This window comes from Melanotaenia boesemani, chromosome 10 (assembly GCF_017639745.1).
Source record: "Melanotaenia boesemani isolate fMelBoe1 chromosome 10, fMelBoe1.pri, whole genome shotgun sequence".
Lineage (NCBI taxonomy): Eukaryota > Metazoa > Chordata > Actinopteri > Atheriniformes > Melanotaeniidae > Melanotaenia > Melanotaenia boesemani.
In genome coordinates this window covers 7,371,909-7,395,197 of record NC_055691.1, presented here as the reverse complement: position 1 = coordinate 7,395,197, position 23,289 = coordinate 7,371,909, and the positions used below count along the sequence as shown (strand labels likewise).

Sequence of the window (23,289 nt, the reverse complement as noted above, 5' to 3'; positions counted from 1 at the left end):
TTATAGAACATTTCATCCCAAAATCATGGCAATAATTGAGGTTTTTCCAGTTGTTGACAGTATTCTCAAAATGGTGTAGTGATAAATAAAGATATTTGAAATACCCCCTGTAAAACCATTTGATTCTAACATGTTAACAAAATGCAAAGGTAGGTTTTAAACTGACTTAATCTGGGGTTCAGATTTTTCTTAGAGATGTATGAAAATGAACAAATTTTTGGCTACATGATACCTAATTTACATTTTTAAACATAAAAATTCTACAAAACTTGCCATACAAAACATAACAATCTCAATGTAATGAATAAACAGGAAAAGTTTCATGATACCTGTCAGTTATAAATTTTACCCCTCTCACCTGTGGTGTCTCACTTTAGACACATTTCTCTCTACTTTCTTGGCTGGTTATAAAGACATTAAGGGTGGTTCAGGACTTGTCCTGTATTTAAAATGAAAATGTGCGCGTTCAATTTAAGCCCTCAACTTCGATTTTGTTGATGAACATTGCATATGGCAGATGAGAGGCCGGCGCGTGACGTCAGAGGTCAGCTGACTGGTTTGTTTTGCCTGCTCGAGCTCGTCCTGATAAAAACACAGGCAGAGGAAGGAAGCGACGACACCAAGCCAGCTCGAAGCTCTTGCTCAGCCGCATTTTACCAGGCAGACACTGACACTTTGTAAATAAATAAATATATAAACCGTTTTTAGTTATTCTGTTATTATTATTTCGTCGCTGTCCCAGTTCCTCCCGCTGCCAACTGGCTGACTTTGATGCAATATGCCTTCAGAGAAAACCTTCAAACAAAGAAGGACATTCGGTAGGTCTGAGCTTTGCTTGTTTCGGTTTTTCATCTCTTTCGTTTTCTGTCTCTTGTGTAAGTGGTGGCCTTTTTTTATTTTAAATTTTCTATCCGAGCCTCGCGTTAACGTGAGGTCATGTAGAAGTTGGTAATCACCTTTTGAGAGTGTTAGCGTTATTTTTCTTTTCTCGAGCCACACGAATCTGGCTCTGAGCAGTTAGTTAGAAGACCAAACTATAAACGAAGACCTTCCCCAGTTTCACGATAGTCAAAAGACATGCCATGAATAATTCCTGCAGGTTTATTCGTGGAATGGTGTAAAAGACCAGATTGGGTTCAGGCAATTTGCTGCAGGCCTTGTCTCTGTAGTGTTTACAGGGATCAGATCAGTGGGAGAAAAACAAAGTGGTGTCGAAATGCGGCGCAGAGAGAAGGAGAGCTGCAGGATTGGGGGATGGGACCGTTTGTAGAGGAAAGCTCAGCAGTTTTAAGGACAAATGGAAAATAAAAATTATGTTAAATATGTGCAGTTTCCCTTAGTTTCAATTGGTTTGATGCTTATGACAGCTTCGATGCAGATGAGCCAGTTATGCGTTCTGAGCCCTCATTGCTGAATTCAAGGCCTGCAATCTTCTGCAAACTTATTATTTATTTTTCTTCCATATTATAACACTATAAGCGGTGTTTATCATTAAAGAAGCTGATTAAACTTCTTTAAGAAAGGCCAGAGACCTACATAAACATCTGTGAGTCTTTTGGATGCTAAAATTCAATAATTTAATTAAATGTGAGTTTTCAACTGGAAAAAGAACAAACATGTGTGAATAGCCAGTATGTGTCACTGTAGAGATAAGGTTTGTTATTTTTATGTTGACATGCATAACTGTGTGTTTCTTGTTTGTCCGGGTGCATACGAAGAGGTGAGTGTTATTTTGTGTCTAGGTTGGAAAAAAAATCAGCTGCATTTGCTGAAATGTGAACTTATTTCCTGCAACGCTTGAAATGTATTTTCCAGTATGACTAAGAGTAACTGACTTCTGGTCTGACTGCGAATTATTGGTCCAAATTTATGCAACATCACTATGAGGTCAGTGGATAAAGAGAAGTGCCGTGTCACATGCGTTGTTTGCTATACAGGTTGATCTTTTTTGTTGCTTTACACAGTCATGTGAATAGAGAATAACATTTGTCTGCCTTAGTGGTTGTTTTATATCTTTGCCACTGCCTTGTGTGCACATTATGTCAGTTTACAGTAACCTACCTACCTACCTTCACTTTACCAGTAAAGCAAATCTTAAGAAAAGCTTGTCAAGCCCGGCTCGCAAGGGTTTGACAAGAAGGAAGCGGGACAACAAGGGATGCCATTTAAAGTATAATTTATTAAGAAAAGTGACCAGAGTAAATAAACGGAGATTAACAGTGTATCCTATATGTGTATAATCTGTAGCATCAGCTGCATACACACCAGTCACAATTAACAATTAAATCATACAGTCAGAATTATCTCAGATAATTGGGATCAAAATAGCATATTTGTCACAATTGTCTTCTTTCACTTGTGAGAAAACAGCTGAAGGAAACAGAAAAACTTAAAATTTTCACTTTTTCCACCATTAAGTGGAAATAAATGAGTGACAGCTGGAGTTAATTTCACTGCATGTCTGGCCTCTACTGTGGGTATGTCATATCTGCCATGTGAGATTTATGTTGCTGTATGTGTTTATAATAAATGTCTCTTATTCTTTAAGAGTTAGGTGAATAAAAATAAATCTGTTTATTCTTCATATATACAAGTAATCTCAGTGAGAGAGTCAACAAGCATGCTTTTAAAAAAACATGTATTAGGCAAATTGTTATTATTTTTACAAGACCAATATATATTTATAATGAAAAGTCTAACTTAAAATCTCAGTGTATAAACCCCTTCTCACCTGTTGTCACAAATAGGGATGCTATGATTATTTAATCATAAAAATTCACCCTTACAATAATGATTGTGTCTGAACCATAACGGTGGTTCGTCTCAACTTGGACTTGGAATGAAAACAAAGTTATTTGACAGATCAAGTGGGTCATCCTGTGGCCGTCCTCTAATTGTAAAGTTTGAAAACTGTCAGGATCTTCAGAAATAAGAAGGATACAGTGGTTTTTGCTTAATTTGGTTTACTGCTGTGACGAGGCATTAACATCAGCTTCTCTTTGTCAAGATAATACCAAATGTGGATTTATTTATTTATTTTTAATTCCACCAGTAACAACTTTGTTTCTGGAGACTTCATAAAATTCCAGTTTCATTAACCGAGTCATTAATTGCATGGATTAATCTCTTTGCATGAAGGCATAAGTTTTGACAGCCCTAATTCAAACTTCAAGACCTATAAGGAGGGTTCTTGTGATTTTATTTATTTATATTGTTAGGAAATTAATTAATACATAGTAATCACGATAATCGTAAAATCATGATTATTTATTTGACAGTTATCGTACCAAGAAAATCTGTAATTGTGACATTTACAGTCACGAACAAACCGCCTACTGTGGAAAATCTGTTTACATTGTTTTTATTTAGTTTAATGTATATATTTTATTTAGTTTTTTTTAACTATTATTTATTTATTTTTTATTATTAATTTGATATTTTATTCTAGTTATTTGTCCCTAATCTTTTGTGTATCTATTTTCTTTTTGTGTAATTGAAAATAAATTTAGGTATTATGGGCTTAAAAGAAAACCTCACAATGATTTTTAGCAGTTTACTTCATTGACTATGTTTTCAGACAGGCACGTCCTGGATGAGAAGAATTTTTTTTTTTTTTTTTTTTTTTAAACTTTATGCTTATTTTTTAATTAACTTTTTTATGTACTCAGTACTGGGTATTTCTTTACTGTATTTGGAATTAAGTTAGTTCCTGTTCTCAACCCTACCAGAGGGTGGTAGTGCATACAACATTGCTCGTAGTTGTTTTTAAGCAGAGGGTAATTATCCTGATTAAGGAGCTAAACAACTGTGGTGGACATGCACAACAGGATTCTTCAAGAGTTACATCTGGGAAGACTCTGGTTAGTCACATGAAACTGAAAACCACCTCAAGCCAGTATGTTAGTTTTTTCCTTATTAGTTGAAGAAAATAAACAAAAATCTTCATTTTCATGTAGCTCCTCCCATTTCTTATCTTATTAATAATGAGGATTAGAAACAACAGTGGAAACCTGACTGGTGTCACTAAACCGACTCATGGGGTCAAAGTTCAGAGTAAGAATTAAAATTCACGTCTGTTTGTCATATAATAACAGTAATAAATTATCACGGAATCTTCCGCTTCCCTTTTGGTGGTACTGACAAATTCCCAGATGATGTCACAACAGAAAAATGTGTAAAATAAACACACAGGCATTTAGAGCAACTGCTTCCTAATTTCTGTGTTTCATTTTGCTCTTTTGTTTGAACGCTGATGATTCAGAGGCTGTTTGTGTATTGTTTAGGTCATGAGAGACTGACACTGGCACATTCAGAGCTTCCAGGTTCCTGACTGAAATGCAATCATGGAGCCGTGTCATACATTTCCTCTAGTTCAGCATGAAAACAGCCCCCTTAGGAAGACAAAAATTTGGCAGCAGCGTGTAATCAGCTGATTTAATTAGACATTCTTAAACTGGGTTCTCAGTTTGTCTTCTAAGTAAACATTTTTGTGGCAGGTCACAAGACTGAATACCGATAACTCAAAGCCAACACAAATGAACAACATCTAATTTCCTATCTTTGTCAAAGGATTTTTGGGATTCCAGGTGAAAAATCTGAGTGTTTTCCTGCACGGTTGTGTTTGTCGACTGAACCCGGTCTGACAATTGGACATCAGTGCTGTTAGTGTTGTCTAAACTTCTCTAAAGTTTTGTTTGATATCAGAGTTTAAAGAGCACCAGTGAGTTATCTTTCTGTGTGTTTTGGCCTACATTTTTACCTGGGTCACAGATAAGCATGTGATCTGTCCTATCAGAAGCCACGTTATTCACTGGATCCATGAAGTCATCGTTGTTTGAAGACAGATTTTTATTATTTTTTTCTTTCAAAGGAATGAAGGATTCCTCCAGACTGAATGTCTGTATTTCCACTGTGGTTTGAAACCCTGGAAAAACTCAAGTGGCTGTGGATCAGTGCACAAGCCATAGTGGAAAAAATCATCAATGTGGGATTTCCCAACAGGGCTGTGCTGACATGGGTTTATTTATTTATTTGTACTTTTAGTTGTGAAAGTACTTACATGTTCTTAACCTTAAAAACTCTTTACCCTGCCTTGTTTGATTACATTTTTTCAGCACAACCTGACATGCAACTTTACTGTATTGACATCTTTGATATAAAATTGCACACAAAACATAAAATGGTGAAAACATTTGTAAAAATCAAATCAGAGAACTCAAGGTAATGTTTAGTAGTTAAAGGAAGAAGATTTCCACGTGCACAGTGTAAAGAGTACTCAAGGGATTGGGACTGAACAGCTGTTCAGCCTTAAGACCGAAAAAAAAAACGGTAGAAATAAGATTTAATTTGCTAGAGAGCATAAAGATTGGACTCTGGAGCAATGGAAGAAGGTCATGTGGTCTGATGAGTCCAGATTTCCCCTGTTCCAGAGTGGTGGGAGCATCAAGGTAAGAAGAGAGGCAGATGAAATGATGCAGCCATCATGCCTAGTGTCTACTGTACAAGCCTGTGGGGGCAGTCTATAATCTGGACTTGCCACAGGTGGTCAGGTCTAGGTTCAGCAACATTATATTACCAAAGAATAAGGCCAGCTGACTACCTGAATATACTGAATGACCAGGTTATTCCATCTTCCCTGATGCAATAGCCATATTCCAAGATGACAAAGCCAGGATTCATCGGGCTCAGATTGTGACAGAGTGGTTCAGGGAACAGGAGACATCATTTTTATCCGCAACCAAAGCTAAAGGCAGTCCAACAAAATATTAGTGTTCTGTTGGAACGGTAGTGTATGTCCCTAGTGCTGTTTAATCCCTGCGGTGGAAGTTCAGGGCATCAGGGTAGCTGACTTTTCAGAAGTTCCTATGGTTGAAATGCAACTTAGGATTTCAACTGATTGGGATGCACAAAAAACTCCCTACACTCCTGCTGACTTTCTGCTTGTATAGAGTTTGAGAAACACCCTTAAAATAGACGAAACCTAAATGATGTGATAATGCTGCTGCGGTGCAAGCTCATCATGTACTTGTAGCAAACCGTACACACTTTGATTAGAAAATGAGTGGGTCATAATTTTCACCCAGTAATCTGCTAATCACTGTGGAACAATGCTGTTACAGCCTGAGTGGATTTTAGGAAAGACCATTATGTTTGACAAGGCAGGTTGTTAAATACCAGATGTTTCTGTTCTTCTTCATTCTAAGCTGCACAAATGTAATCATGTTTATTTACATGTATATTTTACAACAGACCTGAGTAAAAACAGGAGAGGACCAAATTTTTGTGCTGTGATACCAACTGAGCCACAGGTTATAATAACAAGCAATGTCCTCATGCGACATCCAAACACATGAATGTGTGGAAATGAAAGAGAACCGACGGGTTAGATTGTTTCCAGCTCATTCATGTCGGCTAACCTGACTGTTTTGTTTCCCCAACAGAACAGCGAGTAGAAGATGTCAGGCTGATCCGAGAGCAGCACCCTAACAAGATTCCTGTGAGTTGAACTACGCTTTCACCAGCTTAAAAATGAAAGTAATTTCTTGAGTGGAAAGTATGATGTGCACAGCAGCATGCAGGAAGACGAGACACTCTTCCTGCAGCAGAAAGCTTTACCGCATGCTTCCTGATTGAACACCGTCATCTTTGTTGTCTTTGTTTTATCATTTATTTTGAACAGTTTGGGTCAGCAGCTGTTGCTAGCTCTTTAGCTGCCTGGTGGTCCTTAGCAACCCCTAATAAACAAAAGCACACCTCAGGTTTCACCTGCTCTTTTTATCATTCAGAGATAGAATATCAGCACAGCTCTCCCATCTGCTGCCACATGTCAGGCCTCCTGACATCTCTGTATGTCAAAAATAACAAATATCCTATGGTGGCTCTTCATTAAAAAATATCTATTAAGTTGCCTTTTTGAAAAGTCTCATAACATTTGCAGCTCTAAACGAGTTTTATTTAGCTGACTGAGAGAAAAAAATGGCTCTTTGGATTGGAAAGGTTGCAGACCTCTGCACTAAACACAAACAGGTTTAGCAGCAGTTTTCTCTTTAAACACCAACAGTTAAAATATTTCTTCATATATATTTATAAAATTAAATATTTATGAGAAAGAAGGATGAAATATTCAGGATTTACTAACTAAAAGGTAAAAAGTCAGCAGGATGAATTTAAAGCTGTGAAGCTGCTTCCTTCTAAACACAGAGGGAACAACATGTGATGAATATCAGCATCAGGTGAACAGACAGAAAGCAGGATTAGAATCTCACAGCTTCTAGATGGTGAGGAGAGAGAAATATTCACAATACGCACAATAACTTCCATCCATGTACTTTAAGTGCTTCATGATCCAGATTTCTGGCCTATAAATTCTCTAAATCTGCATTTCTAGCTTGACTGTATTGGCTTCACCTGCAGCCTCCGCTACCGGGAGTTAAGGGGTTAACGTCTCATTTCCGGTGTAGCGTCAGGTCTGTAAATGTAACTATAAACATGTGTGGTATCCACAGCAAGTCCAGAATCTCAGCTATACGGTTCAATACTGGAGGTCCCCGCTAGGGGCAGCACACAGCACTTGGACTCTGAAATAGTCAAAAGTCCAGTCTACATGTCACATTGTATTTCCGGGGCATCAACCCGGAAAACACTTCTGTGGCAGCCATGATACGTACACGGACGCATCGCTAACAGAAAGTATATCCTAGCCCTTAGTGGACTTAACATCCAAATTGACCAGTCAGTGAAGAAGGAGACTTGTTCTCTTTTTAATCACACTGTCTGATAATGTGAGACAGTAAGTGTCCTGATTAAATTTTACTATTGATCACAGACGCTGGTTTCAGGTTCAAAAACAGTTTTTCACGTGACCCGAGCAGCTGGATTATGTTGGAGGAAATGAATGATCAATGTGTCTGTCTCCTGTAGGTGATCATTGAGAGATATAAAGGAGAAAAACAGCTCCCCATCCTGGACAAGACCAAGTTCCTGGTGCCAGACCACGTCAACATGAGCGAACTCATTAAGATCATCAGGTTTGTCTGAATACCTCATCACCTGCTTCCCTTTAATTTCCTTCCACCTCTGTCTCTTCTTCCTTTTCAAATCTCTGTTTTTCTTTCCTCTGCTCATCTTTTATTAATTCTCATTCCAACAATGTCATTCAGTCTGCTTTCCTCCTCCAATTCTTAAATCTTTTGTCTTCCTTTCCGTCCTCTGCTTTCATTTCTTGTCTCCCTTTCGCTTTATCGTGTTCATTTCTTGCATTTTTTCCCCTATTTTTTTCTATTTACCCTTTTTGTCTTTCATTTAATTTCCTTCCATTAGTCTTCCTATTGCTGTTATTCTTTAAGTTACATACAAACATCACTATTCTTCTAAAGCAAAATAAATAAATAAATAAATAAAAAAACAAATTCTAGTTGTGATGGATCGAGCTGGTACAAGGCAAGGACACAGTTGGTTTCAAAACAAGAGTGGGTTTTATTTACCCAAAAGAATACTCACAAAAAGTTTGGGCCCTTAAAAGAGGTCAAATGAACAAAACTAAACAAAAGTATAACAATAACTCAGGAAACTTTAAACTAACTGTTTAGCATGTAACTCAAAAGAAACCACACACACAAGAACCAAACTGACCTAACAAAACAATTAACCTGACCTAACAAACAGGAAACAAAGGGGTACCTAAATACTGGCTGATCAGACCAGTTCTAAAACTCAAGAGGGGTTGACAAATACTAACAACTACATTAAACAATTAGACAAAACCTAAACAGTTAGCTCATTATTACTTAACACAAGAATTACTCAAAAATAATACAAGAAACCAAACTAATCAAAATCCTAACAACAAACTAAATGTTTAACGATATGAAGGCCATTAATCTCCCCTCCGGAAGGAGCTGACGTGGTCTGGGCCCATGGCACTTCCTGCTCCCTGGCTTCTGCCTGTTGAGCTCACTGCTGCCCCCCAGCGTTCATCATGCTCCCCCCAGCACCATTAAAAGAGAAAAACACATGTTGAATACACAAACTTAAACAGAATTGAAAATACAATAGTGCTCCAATGTGCGCGCTAACAAAAGGGAACTAAAGCATTTCAACCCAATTTAAACCAAATATAAACAGTGTTAACTCAAACTAACATAACTGAAATGTGTTGGTGTAGTGGGGGTTATCGCCTTTAAATGTGGGGCTGTAGGTACAGCCATCACACTAGTCTTCCTTCTTCATTCAGTCATTTTGTCCTCTGCAGCTCAGTTTTATTGTACATCCAGACCAGCTCATTCCATTTATAATCTAATTGAGTCCAACAGACTGCAGTCCAGTGATAAATCAATTAAGTTAAATGCATACATCAGGACAGTTAAGTATAATTGTTTTTATATTTAAGGGCTAAAAGAAAAGTCATAAAAAGTTAACTACATAAAGAATGAAGCAGATCACATAAAATCAGTCCACTTCACTGAGCATGTGCAGGCTAGTGGGTGAAACTCTGCGCTGATGATAACTTACTGTACAGAGAGCAAAGAGAGGAGCTCAGTGCATCATGGGTCACCGACACCAGTCCAACTGTAGATGGCACGATTCTAAATGTTCTTGATATGATTGTTGTCAAAGAAATAATCATGATATAACAATCATCAAGATTATTATAAACTGATTTTCACTATAAATGTGTAAAATCACATTAACACTCCTTAAAAATCTAAGTTTTATTTATTTCTTTATCTTTGGTGCAAACATCACAAATAATATAGAAACATAGTAAAGTGAACTAAAAAGTTTCATATCAACTAAATCCACTCTGCATAAAAATAAGGAATTGAAGTCGTCCTGTACTGAAGTTTATGGACCAGTTTTTCCTACATTTCTTGCTTCCAACCCTTTTCTTTGCCTCCTTCTGGTTTCTTGTCTCCCCCTGTAATCCTAACTGTAATGTCTGCCTTCCCCCACCAGGAGGCGCCTCCAGCTAAACTCCAATCAGGCTTTCTTCCTGTTGGTCAACGGCCACAGCATGGTGTCTGTGTCTGCCGCCATCTCTGAGGTGTACGAGCGGGAGCGAGACCAAGATGGCTTCCTGTACATGGTGTACGCCTCCCAGGAGACCTTTGGCACTGCAGCGGCCGCCCAGTGAACAGCCTTCCTTCCTTCCTTCCTACCTACCTACTTCCAGCTGCCCGGCAATTGGACATCTGTAGTTTTTAGTCTCCTTCCTCCATGTTTCTCACCACACACCTCGTAGTCTTGTCCGTATTAAGTAGACCACAGACACAAACTGCTAGATCTAAACACGGCATTTAATCATGTCTCAGGCCCATTTGGTTCAGGGTGTGATCACACTGAGCACAAACCCTGTTTAAGGTATAGAAATTCCTCTAAATCTGACAGTGGCTCAGGCCCGTCGTCTTTTAGTGTGTCACCCTGTTGGCCGCCTTGTGTCGATGGCAGTTGCTGTCAGTGTTGTGGTTCCACATCTCCTTCCTCAGCTGCATTAATGTTAATGTTCAGGTTGTCATGTTATAATAAGGTGATGGGGCTTTATATATGTGTGTGTATATGTACACACACACATATATATATATATATATATATATATATATATATATATATATGTATATGTGTGTGTGTGTGTGTATATTAGTGAAAATCAGCTTCTGTACTGACGTTTTCAGAGACAAAGGAGATTTAAAGGGTGTCTGGGTTTACATGTTTTTAATGGAGGTTTTAATTGGCTTTGGGATTTTTTTCCTTTGCCAGAAAAACCAAAAAGATCCCCAATCAACTCGTCTCTGCTTCATCTCTCATCACATTCCCCTTAAAGGTCCTTGTTTGGTGTTTTTAATCCCTCCCTGCCTTGTAGCCAGAAGCATCTTTACTGTAATGGAGATGTTAGGAAACTGCTTTGCTCTTGAAACATGATTGTAGTTTGCAAAAAAAGAAAAGAAAATATAAAAATGCCTTGGCACAGAAGAGTTTGACTTTGAATATTAAAGAGGTTCCGATGGGAGTGTAACCAAGCCAATTTTGGACACACTACATGGAGCATGGTCTGATTGCATATGGAGGATGAAGGTGTTTTTGTAAATGCTGATGATGATGAGGAGGGGGGAGGTGTTCCATGTCCTGGTTTTCTCCCTTGTAATTCCCCCCGTGTGCAGGTTGACAGGTCTCGACTGTCTGACCTGTTGAGGTTTTATTTCCCTGAGCTGTCTCTGTAACTGTAACACCTGCCCGGTGGGGTTTTAAGGGCTGCAGCCTTGAATATCTTGCTTGTCTCTTAACACCTCCTGTGCTGCAGTGCTCCTCCTCTCCCTCCTCCTCATATTCTTCTTAACAGATTAAGAATTAGCTGCTTTATATTGCAGTATTATCATGGTTTGGGTTGTTTTTATTTAATGTGATTTTTATGTCATCGTACGAGGTGTCTCAACTCTGTCGTCTGCAGTTACGTAAAGGTGAACTTTTCTTTACCGACTTTCTTTACCGACTGAAAGCCACCGTGTGTTTGTTACCGAGGGGTGGAGCATTTGTTTAGTTGGTTTTCTGCCTGCTCCTCTGTTTCACACACACATTCACACACAGCAATATCACTCGGCCTCCTTTATGTATTTATGTTGGTATTTTGTAAACAATAAAAGGAGAAAAAAAATCAGGCTTCCTTGTTATCTCTAAACATTCAGTTAAGGTTTTTTTGTTTCCTTTAGGTCATTAGGGACTATTTTTGTCTTGTCAGGTAATTTTTCCCTCAATGTTTGGCCACCATGTTGGTTGTGTTTCCACAAAATGTGATGACTTTTTGGAAAGAAGTGTTTCTCTTGAAAAATATCAAATTCAACAAGACACATGGAGATAAATTTACTACCCTTTCAGGTCATTGGAGGACAGAAAAGTCCTCGACTAAAACCTGGTATCTAAAAACATCACAGGTTAAGATTTTTTTAACTTTAGCTTTTTTTTTATTTCATTTTACATTGCTCTGCTTCACTCCTAATCAAAAATACCAAATATGTAATTACTTAAATTATTTTAACCTTTTACCTTCAATGGTTTCATTGATCAGGAAAACGTACAACCTTAAGAGCAACATAAAACTAATTACACTCATTTATTTAACAAAAATTAAACCAAAATGAAAAAACTGTAATGGAAAATTATACACATAACCCTTATATTCTGCAATCTCCAATTAGTATTATTAAAACCATGATTTATGTTTCACTTGTTTCACTGAGCTGAACAACCTGTACCCAGAAAATATTTAGTAATGAGCTTTTCTTTCTTATCACCAGGTTGAGCAGGGTCTGAAGAGAGTGTACTGAGGATTTGCTTCAATGACCTTGATGATATCATGTCATGCGAGTCTATATTAACCCAGCCCATGTGTTCCTCTGCGGACTCGCTCAGCCAAAGCTGTTTGACTGTGTGACTCCCATTGCCTGATCAGCTCTTAATAAAAATACTTTGTTTGATTCTCACTTAGTGTGTGATCTTTGATAATAAAAATTCCACAACAAAACTTAACACACATAAGCCTTCAGCAGAAATGCATTCAGCAGCCATATTTGATGACTAATTTGCCCTCATTTATCAAACGAACATATGATGGTGATTATCTGTGCACACGATAATTTCCATGCAAGGCATTTATCAGGTCAGAGATCGTGTAGGCAAGTTTGAGTCAGTGTGGATTAGCAGTGCAGCTCAGCAGATGCTGAAAATATTTATTAAACAAACCTCAAACTGCCATCTAAGCATAAACAGCCACATATTCAGGATTCAGAATTAACCCATTTCCAGAAAAGCATATTAAAATGGATTCCCAAATCAAAATAAATAGTGTACTGATACCACTTTGAATGCACAAGCAACAAATATAAACAGCCTAAGCCTACATGTGACAATTATAATAGCACAAAGTACATCAGAGCTGAAAGGAAAAAGATGCTTTGCTCTGCCCTGTTATCTGTCTGCCTCTCTGTGCTAACTCCCTTCTACCTGTTGCCACAGTTTTACATAAAGGCTGCTCTTTAATAATTGTTTTGAGTTACTGGGAAATTCCGTTTCTGCAAGGAGTGAATAGATAAGTAAGGAGATACAACGATATTTACAACCACTCCCTACTGGACATCCAGAACATATTCGAGGTCCCTTGTTATTTTTCTCAGTATTGAACTCAGTAACCCTGTATGAGTTTGTATCCTGTTTGTGAATGCATTATCTGTAAGCTGTGAAGGAATAATAACCACTATATAATAATGTAGCTCTATTAATTAAAAGCGGAGCCTAATGAATGTTACTAAAATCTAAGGATAAAATGTAAATGAGTAAATGAATAATAATGTTTAAAAAATATTTGCAACAACACCTGCAGCTCATTCAGAACTCTGCTGCTCCAGTCCTCACTAAAACCAAGAAAGTGGACATCAGTTCAGTTCTGAGGTCTTTACACTGGCTGCCTGCTCGTCAGAGAATAGACTTTAAAGGTTTGCTGCTGGTCTATAAAGCTCTGAATGATTTAGGACTAAAATACATCAGTGACCTCTTGACCCAGTATGAACCTACCAGAACCCTCAGGTCATCTGGATCCAGTTTCTTATCAGTTCCCAGAGTCTGAACCAGACATGGAGAAGCTGCATTCAGCTTCTATGCTCCACATGTCTGGAACAAACTCCCAGAATGCCTCAGATCAGCTGAAACACTCAGTTTATTTAAACCCAGGTTAAAGACCCACTTAGTGAAACGCATCTCTGCTGCATTTCACTAGTTTTTATTTAGAAGTCCAAATCTACATCTGGTTCTTTTAAGCTGGAATCATGTTTTAATATTGTCCTTCCCCACAACGGATCTTTATTTCTTGCATTTTATCTATTTTATTTTAGCATCTTCCTTTTGTTTTTATTTCATTGATTGTATTTCTTTTAATCTTTTTTTAATGCACTTGTATTGCTTTCTGCACCCTGCTGTAATGTTTTATGTAAAGCACTTTGATTTGTCTTGTACCTGAAATGTGCTATACAAATAAATTTGCCTTGCCTTACTTGGAGGCTATAAAAAGTGGTTTCATATAACAGAACCGTAAAGACAATAATGCTTAACTAATGCAAGTAAGCACAGACTGTTCACGTGTGTCTTGTATTTGTGCGCAAGTAAAGAACTGTATTTCAGTTACCAGGCGTGGGCTATTATTAGATAGAAATGTTTATTCAGACAGGTCAAATTCATTTCACAAAAACATACATGTAGGAATCTAAGAATATCAGTGTACCCAACCGACATGTCCAAAAAGTGGTAGGTAACTTATTTATTCCTACCCCTTCACCCATAATTAATAATTACACTTTACAATCACCCTTTTCCCCAAATCTTATGGATTTAAGAAAGGAGAAAGTATATGTATGTATATGTATTCTGACATTGTATCTGCATTGATTAAAGCCAGTAAACCATACTATAAGGGGAAGAGAAAAAGAAAAATAAGGCCTGGATGAAGTATCTATGTATCTGACATCCAGTCAGAAGCTTGTGATGCCACTAGGTCCTGGGCAATAGCAGGAAAACCCAGACAGGGGCCTTTATTTGATCACAAAAAATATGCAAATGCAAAATATAAGTATGCAATAAGATCTATTAGTAAAAATGAGCAAACTATTAGAGCTGATTCTATGGCTAAAAATCTTTTAGGTAAGGACACAAAGGCGTTCTGGAAAGAGGTGAAACATATTAATAATTGTAAACCCTCTCTACCGCATACAGTAGATGGAGTTTCTGGATCTCATATGATTGTAGAGCTGTGGAGGAAGCATGATTCTAAACTCTTTAATTGTGTCCCTGTTACACCTTACACTGTACATAATGTTGACTTTGTTGAACCCATCACAACACATGAGGTACATAAAGCAATTCAAAGTCTGTCACTAAACAAATCCACAGGAATGGATCAAATTTCTGCAGAGCATCTCAAATATTCTAGTGTAAGATTGTTTCCTCTTCTTGCATTATGTCTTTCTGCCTCTGGTGCATGGTTTCATTTCAGACTCAATGATAAGAGTGCAGTTAGTACCTGTGCAAAAGGACAAAGCAGGGAAAGTGGGCAGCTCTGAAAACTATAGACCCATCGCTCTTGCCAGTGTCCTATCAAAGGTGTTCGAACATATCTTATTAAGGAGGTTTAATCATCATATTGAATCTACAGATAATCAATTTGGCTTTAAACCCAAATCATGGCTCTGACATGTGTATTTATGCTTTAAAAGAGCCACTAAGCAATTACAAAAATAAGCACTCTACTGTATTCATGTGTTTTCTAGACGCCTCTAAGGCTTTTGATTGTGTAAACCACAAAAAGCTATTTCACAAAGTGAGTCGAGCCAATGTACCGAAATATCTTATTTGCTGTTTGTACTTCATTTGCAGCTTTTGAGAACACCCTGGGCTTAACCCGGAACAGATGTAAATTTAAAAATTAGGGGAGCCTGACACACACACACACACACATAATAATAATAATAATAATATATAAATAAATAAATAAATATATATATATATATATATATATATATATATAAAGGGTTTGCTTTTCAAATGCATTGTGGGTAATTTTGAGTGCCCTACTTTTTTTCTCTCTGGGCATTCGGACACTCCTACAAAATGGCGTGGCCCCTATATAGGGCACTATGTAGGGAGTGCACATTAAGACACAGCCAAGAATGTATCGGTTCCATGGAAACAGTGACCAAGCAGGGCTGACCTGATAGAACATGGGATTCCTTTGATGTGATGACATCACTAAGCAATATTATTCTGAAGGCGGGGCTTATCAGCACTGAGAGATCATCTAAGGCAGAGATTTATATCAGAATTTCTTCAGTGTCAGATACACACGAAGTAAGTTTTTACAAGCACTTTTAATTATAACACTTAAGAAAAAACATTTGCCATGGAAAAAATGAGCAATGAGAGCAGTGAGACCCCAGAAATAGATTTAATGAGCATGATTCAATCAATGGTCGAATCCCATTTTTCTGGGATTACAGAGAGCCAGTGGAGAAATTTGTGGTCCGGTAACCTGGATGAAGAAACCAGAAATATTGTACAAAATTTTTTTGCAGAAATGCTATCAATCATTATGATGGTAATCCAGGAGAAGCTTAATATTGTATGTACGGCTTCCATGGTGGGACATTTAATCCCCGTCTACAACACTATACCACAGATTTTTACAGAGGTCTTAGAGTTCAAATCAGCCCGTACTTCGAAACATTTGACCAAATTATTAAATGCAAGAATTAATAAGACATGCACAATTTTGAATAGTTACTTTATCAGCATGTGCAAACACAGTTACATTCGAAGGGAAACGAGTGGAAAACAAATGGAGGATAACGCAGAGTCCACAATAACGGAGGACTACATTCAGCAATCTTGTTCTGAAGAAGACAGCCAAGAAATGGACAAAGAAAAGACAGCTGACCAGAAAAGTAAGGAATTAACTGAATCTGCAGATATATCAAAAATGGAGGTGGACCAAGGACCTGCCTCCTCTCTACAGGCAGAAGAAATTCCAGTTATTACAGTCCTTGAACACAAAGCTAAAGAGAAAAAGATCAAGGGAATTCTCCGGCGATGCAAAGTGCAGGAATACTCAGAACACCAGGAGGAAAAACTAGAAGATTTCCCTACAGATGAAAACATCCAAGAACCAGCTTCAGTTGGTGAAGATGTCCAGAAGATGGAGCAACAAGAAATAGTTTACCAGAAAAGTGAGGAATTTGTTTTATCTGCAGATATATCCACAACAGAGATGGCACAAGAACCTGCTTCCTCTCTACAGGCAGAAGAAATTCCAGTTATTACAGTCCTTGAACACAAAGCTGAAGAGAAAAATATCAAGGGAATTCTCCAGCGATGCAAAGTGCAGGAATACTCAGAACACCAGGAGGAAAAACTAGAAGATTTCCCTACAGATGAAAACATCCAAGAACCAGCTTCTGTTGGTGAAGATGACCAGAAGATGGAGCAACAAGAAATGGTTTACCAGAAAAGTGAGGAATTTGTTTTATCTGCAGATATATCAACAACAGAGATGGCACAAGAACCTGCCTTACTGCCAAAAGATGTTTCTGTTACTACAGGTCTGGAAGAGCCTGTTCCTCTAGTAATTATACCATCAAGATCTCCACCAAGAGCAGGAAAGAGGGATAAGGGAATGTTGTCATGCAACACAGTGCCGGAGGACTCCAGAGAAGTGTTTGAACTAGAAAGAGATATTCCCCATGCGGAAACTCAGGTTATTTTGAAAGAGGGGACTTCCTTTGATCTGGACATGATCCGAGATGTACAAGGATCACAGCTGGCTTCCATAGACTCCATGAAATGTGACAAGTCATCTGAATTAACCACCGAGGTAAGGGAGTCTGTGGCTACACCAGAGTCGAATGCAAAATACGAAGAGATCCAACTTAAAAAAGAAAAACAGTGCAAAGTGTTGGTGGAAAAACTTGTGGATGATCTTATTTCCCTTGTATTTAGAAAAGCAAAGACGTTATGCTCTCAGCAAAACTTTCAAACCCTAAAAAGCCGTTTGTTTAAGAGAATTTGGACTGAAGCTGAGAATCTAGACTTCAGTGTCCCTCAAGAGAGGTTTGAGAAGCTTGAAGAGCACATTTACAGGGACATTTGCAAAAGTATGTCCTGTTCACAACTCATTATGGAGGTATTTAAGGGCTCAGAGAAGCCACTCACAGATGAACTAATTGCATATTCTTTTAGAAAGCACATGTTGAAGAAGCCCTCCATCTTCAGAAGGCTCTCACTGATGTTTAAAAAAACCAAAAAGGCCTGCAGATGTAATGATGATTTTGTGACCCAGGACCAGTTTTCCAAGTCAGAATTCACAACCAATAAGACGACAAAAGGCGCAAAGTCTCCCTTAAATTCTGGTGACCGTGAAGAAGAGCAGCGGAGAGACAGAGAAGAAACTTGCAGACTGTTAGTGGACATTACTCTTGACAAACTTATTTCACATATCTTCACAAAAGCCAGAGTAAAATGCACCTCAGAAGTCTCGGAAGTTCTCCATAAACGGCTGTTTGATAAAATGATGGCTGAACTCCAGTCAAAAGATTTTAAAGTTTCACCAAAAAAGTTTGTAAAGCTTGACAAGATCATCTGCAAGGAACTTTTCCAACGCTTGTCCTGTCCATGTGTAATTACAGTCATTGTGTTGAATTGCGACCAGCCCATATGCGACATTATCATCATGGAGACTTTCAAAAATCACGTGTATAAAGAAAAACAACCCTGCTCATGCTTTGGCTGGTGAGAGGTAAGAGGCCAAGATTTCTCACTCTACCCAGTGTCAAGATTTGTTCAATCATTCAAGTCAGTTTTTCCCATCAATCCATCCATCAATCCATCAATCATTTGTTTATATATTTATTTGTTTGTTTTCCCTTAGTGGACAATGACAAGTTTATACATAAATCCAGATCCAGTTGATTACTGCTGCACACAAGAGACGAGGGATGAGTTCTGACAGGTATTGCGCGAAGCTGGATTAATAGAAAGCCTGGCTTATCTTGATAAATCTGGCCCATTTAAGCCAGAGTTACGTTCCATCAACGTGGCTTATTTGAATGCCCACTGAGTAACCATGGTAACTTATGCACCATAACTAGCCTGCTCGGGGACAGGCTAACATTCAAGCTTAGCTTAGCTGTGTCTCAAAAATCTGATATTGTGTCCCAATTCAGGGTCTGCACACTTCGAAGTGCACGGACTACGTAGGCTACAGGAGTGTCCTCCGTAGTCTACACACTTCGAAGTCTGCTTAACGTTCGTGAAATGGGACAGTCTACCTAGCCTAGAAGAATTTCCCATCCCAACAACACAGGATGTTGAATCACTTAAACCTCTGAAATTACTCGTAGGAAACGTCAGTAGACGCAGCAACACAGACAGTTAAAAAAAAAAAAAAGAAGAAGAAAAAAACGGTTTGAGGCTCTGTTGTTTTCCAGCCGGTACACACTTCATTAACCCCTTAAAAATCATTAAGTATCAAATATAACCGAATTTTAATGTCACCATTTAACAAACATGCTTTAAATGTACTTGATTTTGTAACGAATATACTAAAGTTTAGTTAAAAAAAACATACTTTTTTTTTTAAATAAAACTTTATTTAAACTTAATACTACTCTTCTGAGGTTGCTGATTCGCCACCGTCCTGTGCGCAGTGAATTGTGGGAGAAAAGAGGCCGTGAAGGATGCATCACCAGCAGCCTTCGTTTGAGGCCAAACGAAGTGCGGATTCGAAAGGTGGATTCGGAGGATCCTTAAAATTCTGTGAATTGGGACAGTACCTCCCGCACCGCGATGACGTATGTGGCCGACGAATCCACACTTCGAAGTGTGCAGACCCTGAATTGGGACACTCCCAAAAGAAAGTTCCACCTGGTAGAATGCTTCGCTCCCGCCCTCATTCTGGTATAAAAGTTATACATGGTATAAATGGAAAAAATAAAAAAAAGAATAAATAAAAACCCACTTATCATATCACTACTTTGGCTGTCTTGAATAATCAGTAAATCTGTCAGTGCCAATGTAACTAAAGAAACACAACTATATAAGTACTGAACATGAAATTAAATTAAAAAGAACATGGTATTCAATAAAAATAATTAATACCTTAAGCCCCCTCCCCAATTTCACAAACACCCGACCTACACTTTGGCTAACAGTAAAACTGGGATCAGCTAAGCCCCGTCCATACAGGCCAAGAGTGTTTAAAGAACGATCTAGAGAAAGCTAATCTAAAGAGATGGACGGAGAAAGATATAGATCGATAGAGACAGGGTTCCTTTTTGGTGACCATGGCTTGGCCTTTTATTAACAAGTGTGTCCTAATTCAGGGTCTGCACATTTCGAAGTGCGCAGACTATGTAGGCTACAGAGTGTCCTCTGTAGTCTACACACTTTGAACTCCGCTTAACGTTCGTGAAATGGGACAGCCTACCTAGCCTAGAAGAATTTCCCATAGCAACAACACAGGATGTTGAATCACTTAAACCTCTGAAATTATTAGTAGAAAAAGTCAGTAGACGCTGAATACGGAGCAGCAACACAGACAGTAAAAAAAAAGAAAAACACGGTTTGAGGCTCTGTTGTTTTCCAGCCGGTACACACTTAAAAGTCATTGAATATCAAATATTACCGAATTTTAATGTCACCATTCAACAAACATGCTTTAAATGTACTTGATTTTGTAACGAATATACTAAAGTTTAGTTAAAAAAAACATACTTTTTTTTTTAAATAAAACTTTATTTAAACTTAATACTACTCTTCTGAGGTTGCTGATTCGCCACCGTCCTGTGCGCAGTGAATTGTGGGAGAAAAGAGGCCGTGAAGGATGCATCACCAGCAGCCTTCGTTTGAGGCCAAACGAAGTGCGGATTCGAAAGGTGGATTCGGAGGATCCTTAAAATTCTGTGAATTGGGACAGTACCTCCCGCACCGCGATGACGTATGTGGCCGACGAATCCACACTTCGAAGTGTGCAGACCCTGAATTGGGACACTCCCAAAAGAAAGTTCCACCTGGTAGAATGCTTCGCTCCCGCCCTCATTCTGGTATAAAAGTTATACATGGTATAAATGGAAAAAATAAAAAAAAGAATAAATAAAAACCCACTTATCATATCACTACTTTGGCTGTCTTGAATAATCAGTAAATCTGTCAGTGCCAATGTAACTAAAGAAACACAACTATATAAGTACTGAACATGAAATTAAATTAAAAAGAACATGGTATTCAATAAAAATAATTAATACCTTAAGCCCCCTCCCCAATTTCACAAACACCCGACCTACACTTTGGCTAACAGTAAAACTGGGATCAGCTAAGCCCCGTCCATACAGGCCAAGAGTGTTTAAAGAACGATCTAGAGAAAGCTAATCTAAAGAGATGGACGGAGAAAGATATAGATCGATAGAGACAGGGTTCCTTTTTGGTGACCATGGCTTGGCCTTTTATTAACAAGTGTGTCCTAATTCAGGGTCTGCACATTTCGAAGTGCGCAGACTATGTAGGCTACAGAGTGTCCTCTGTAGTCTACACACTTTGAACTCCGCTTAACGTTCGTGAAATGGGACAGCCTACCTAGCCTAGAAGAATTTCCCATAGCAACAACACAGGATGTTGAATCACTTAAACCTCTGAAATTATTAGTAGAAAAAGTCAGTAGACGCTGAATACGGAGCAGCAACACAGACAGTAAAAAAAAAGAAAAACACGGTTTGAGGCTCTGTTGTTTTCCAGCCGGTACACACTTAAAAGTCATTGAATATCAAATATTACCGAATTTTAATGTCACCATTCAACAAACATGCTTTAAATGTACTTGATTTTGTAACGAATATACTAAAGTTTAGTTAAAAAAAACATACTTTTTTTTTAAAATAAAACTTTATTTAAACTTAATACTACTCTTCTGAGGTTGCTGATTCGCCACCGTCCTGTGCGCAGTGAATTGTGGGAGAAAAGAGGCCGTGAAGGATGCATCACCAGCAGCCTTCGTTTGAGGCCAAACGAAGTGCGGATTCGAAAGGTGGATTCGGAGGATCCTTAAAATTCTGTGAATTGGGACAGTACCTCCCGCACCGCGATGACGTATGTGGCCGACGAATCCACACTTCGAAGTGTGCAGACCCTGAATTGGGACACTCCCAAAAGAAAGTTCCACCTGGTAGAATGCTGCGCTCCCGCCCTCATTCTGGTATAAAAGTTATACATGGTATAAATGGAAAAAATAAAAAAAAGAATAAATAAAAACCCACTTATCATATCACTACTTTGGCTGTCTTGAATAATCAGTAAATCTGTCAGTGCCAATGTAACTAAAGAAACACAACTATATAAGTACTGAACATGAAATTAAATTAAAAAGAACATGGTATTCAATAAAAATAATTAATACCTTAAGCCCCCTCCCCAATTTCACAAACACCCGACCTACACTTTGGCTAACAGTAAAACTGGGATCAGCTAAGCCCCGTCCATACAGGCCAAGAGTGTTTAAAGAACGATCTAGAGAAAGCTAATCTAAAGAGATGGACGGAGAAAGATATAGATCGATAGAGACAGGGTTCCTTTTTGGTGACCATGGCTTGGCCTTTTATTAACAAGTGTGTCCTAATTCAGGGTCTGCACATTTCGAAGTGCGCAGACTATGTAGGCTACAGAGTGTCCTCTGTAGTCTACACACTTTGAACTCCGCTTAACGTTCGTGAAATGGGACAGCCTACCTAGCCTAGAAGAATTTCCCATAGCAACAACACAGGATGTTGAATCACTTAAACGTCTGAAATTATTAGTAGAAAAAGTCAGTAGACGCTGAATATGGAGCAGCAACACAGACAGTAAAAAAAAAGAAAAAAAGAAAAACACGGTTTGAGGCTCTGTTGTTTTCCAGCCGGTACACACTTAAAAGTCATTGAATATCAAATATTACCGAATTTTAATGTCACCATTCAACAAACATGCTTTAAATGTACTTGATTTTGTAACGAATATACTAAAGTTTAGTTAAAAAAAACATACTTTTTTTTTTAAATAAAACTTTATTTAAACTTAATACTACTCTTCTGAGGTTGCTGATTCGCCACCGTCCTGTGCGCAGTGAATTGTGGGAGAAAAGAGGCCGTGAAGGATGCATCACCAGCAGCCTTCGTTTGAGGCCAAACGAAGTGCGGATTCGAAAGGTGGATTCGGAGGATCCTTAAAATTCTGTGAAATGGGACAGTACCTCCCGCACCGCGATGACGTATGTGGCCGACGAATCCACACTTCGAAGTGTGCAGACCCTGAATTGGGACACTCCCAAAAGAAAGTTCCACCTGGTAGAATGCTTCGCTCCCGCCCTCATTCTGGTATAAAAGTTATACATGGTATAAATGGAAAAAATAAAAAAAAGAATAAATAAAAAACCCACTTATCATATCACTACTTTGGCTGTCTTGAATAATCAGTAAATCTGTCAGTGCCAATGTAACTAAAGAAACACAACTATATAAGTACTGAACATGAAATTAAATTAAAAAGAACATGGTATTCAATAAAAATAATTAATACCTTAAGCCCCCTCCCCAATTTCACAAACACCCGACCTACACTTTGGCTAACAGTAAAACTGGGATCAGCTAAGCCCCGTCCATACAGGCCAAGAGTGTTTAAAGAACGATCTAGAGAAAGCTAATCTAAAGAGATGGACGGAGAAAGATATAGATCGATAGA

The 23,289-nt window shown here is 38.2% G+C and overlaps 1 protein-coding gene across 1 annotated transcript; it reads left to right on the top strand.

Moving 5' to 3' along the window:
- The first annotated feature begins 586 nt into the window (after positions 1–586).
- Positions 587–12,459, top strand: map1lc3b (microtubule-associated protein 1 light chain 3 beta). Its single transcript, XM_041997068.1, has 4 exons — positions 587–818; positions 6,441–6,496; positions 7,921–8,027; positions 9,955–12,459. The coding sequence occupies exons 1-4, from the start codon at positions 779–781 to the stop codon at positions 10,130–10,132; spliced, it is 381 nt and encodes a 126-aa protein (XP_041853002.1). The 5' UTR covers positions 587–778; the 3' UTR covers positions 10,133–12,459.
- Positions 12,460–23,289: the final 10,830 nt, after the last annotated feature.

Coding starts and splice junctions, on each gene's coding strand:
- map1lc3b (XM_041997068.1), top strand. CDS start 779: ATGCCTTCAGAGAAAACCTTCAAACAAAGAAGGACATTCG. Junction 819..6,440: donor CAAACAAAGAAGGACATTCG/GTAGGTCTGAGC, acceptor TTTCCCCAACAG/AACAGCGAGTAGAAGATGTC. Junction 6,497..7,920: donor AGCACCCTAACAAGATTCCT/GTGAGTTGAACT, acceptor TGTCTCCTGTAG/GTGATCATTGAGAGATATAA.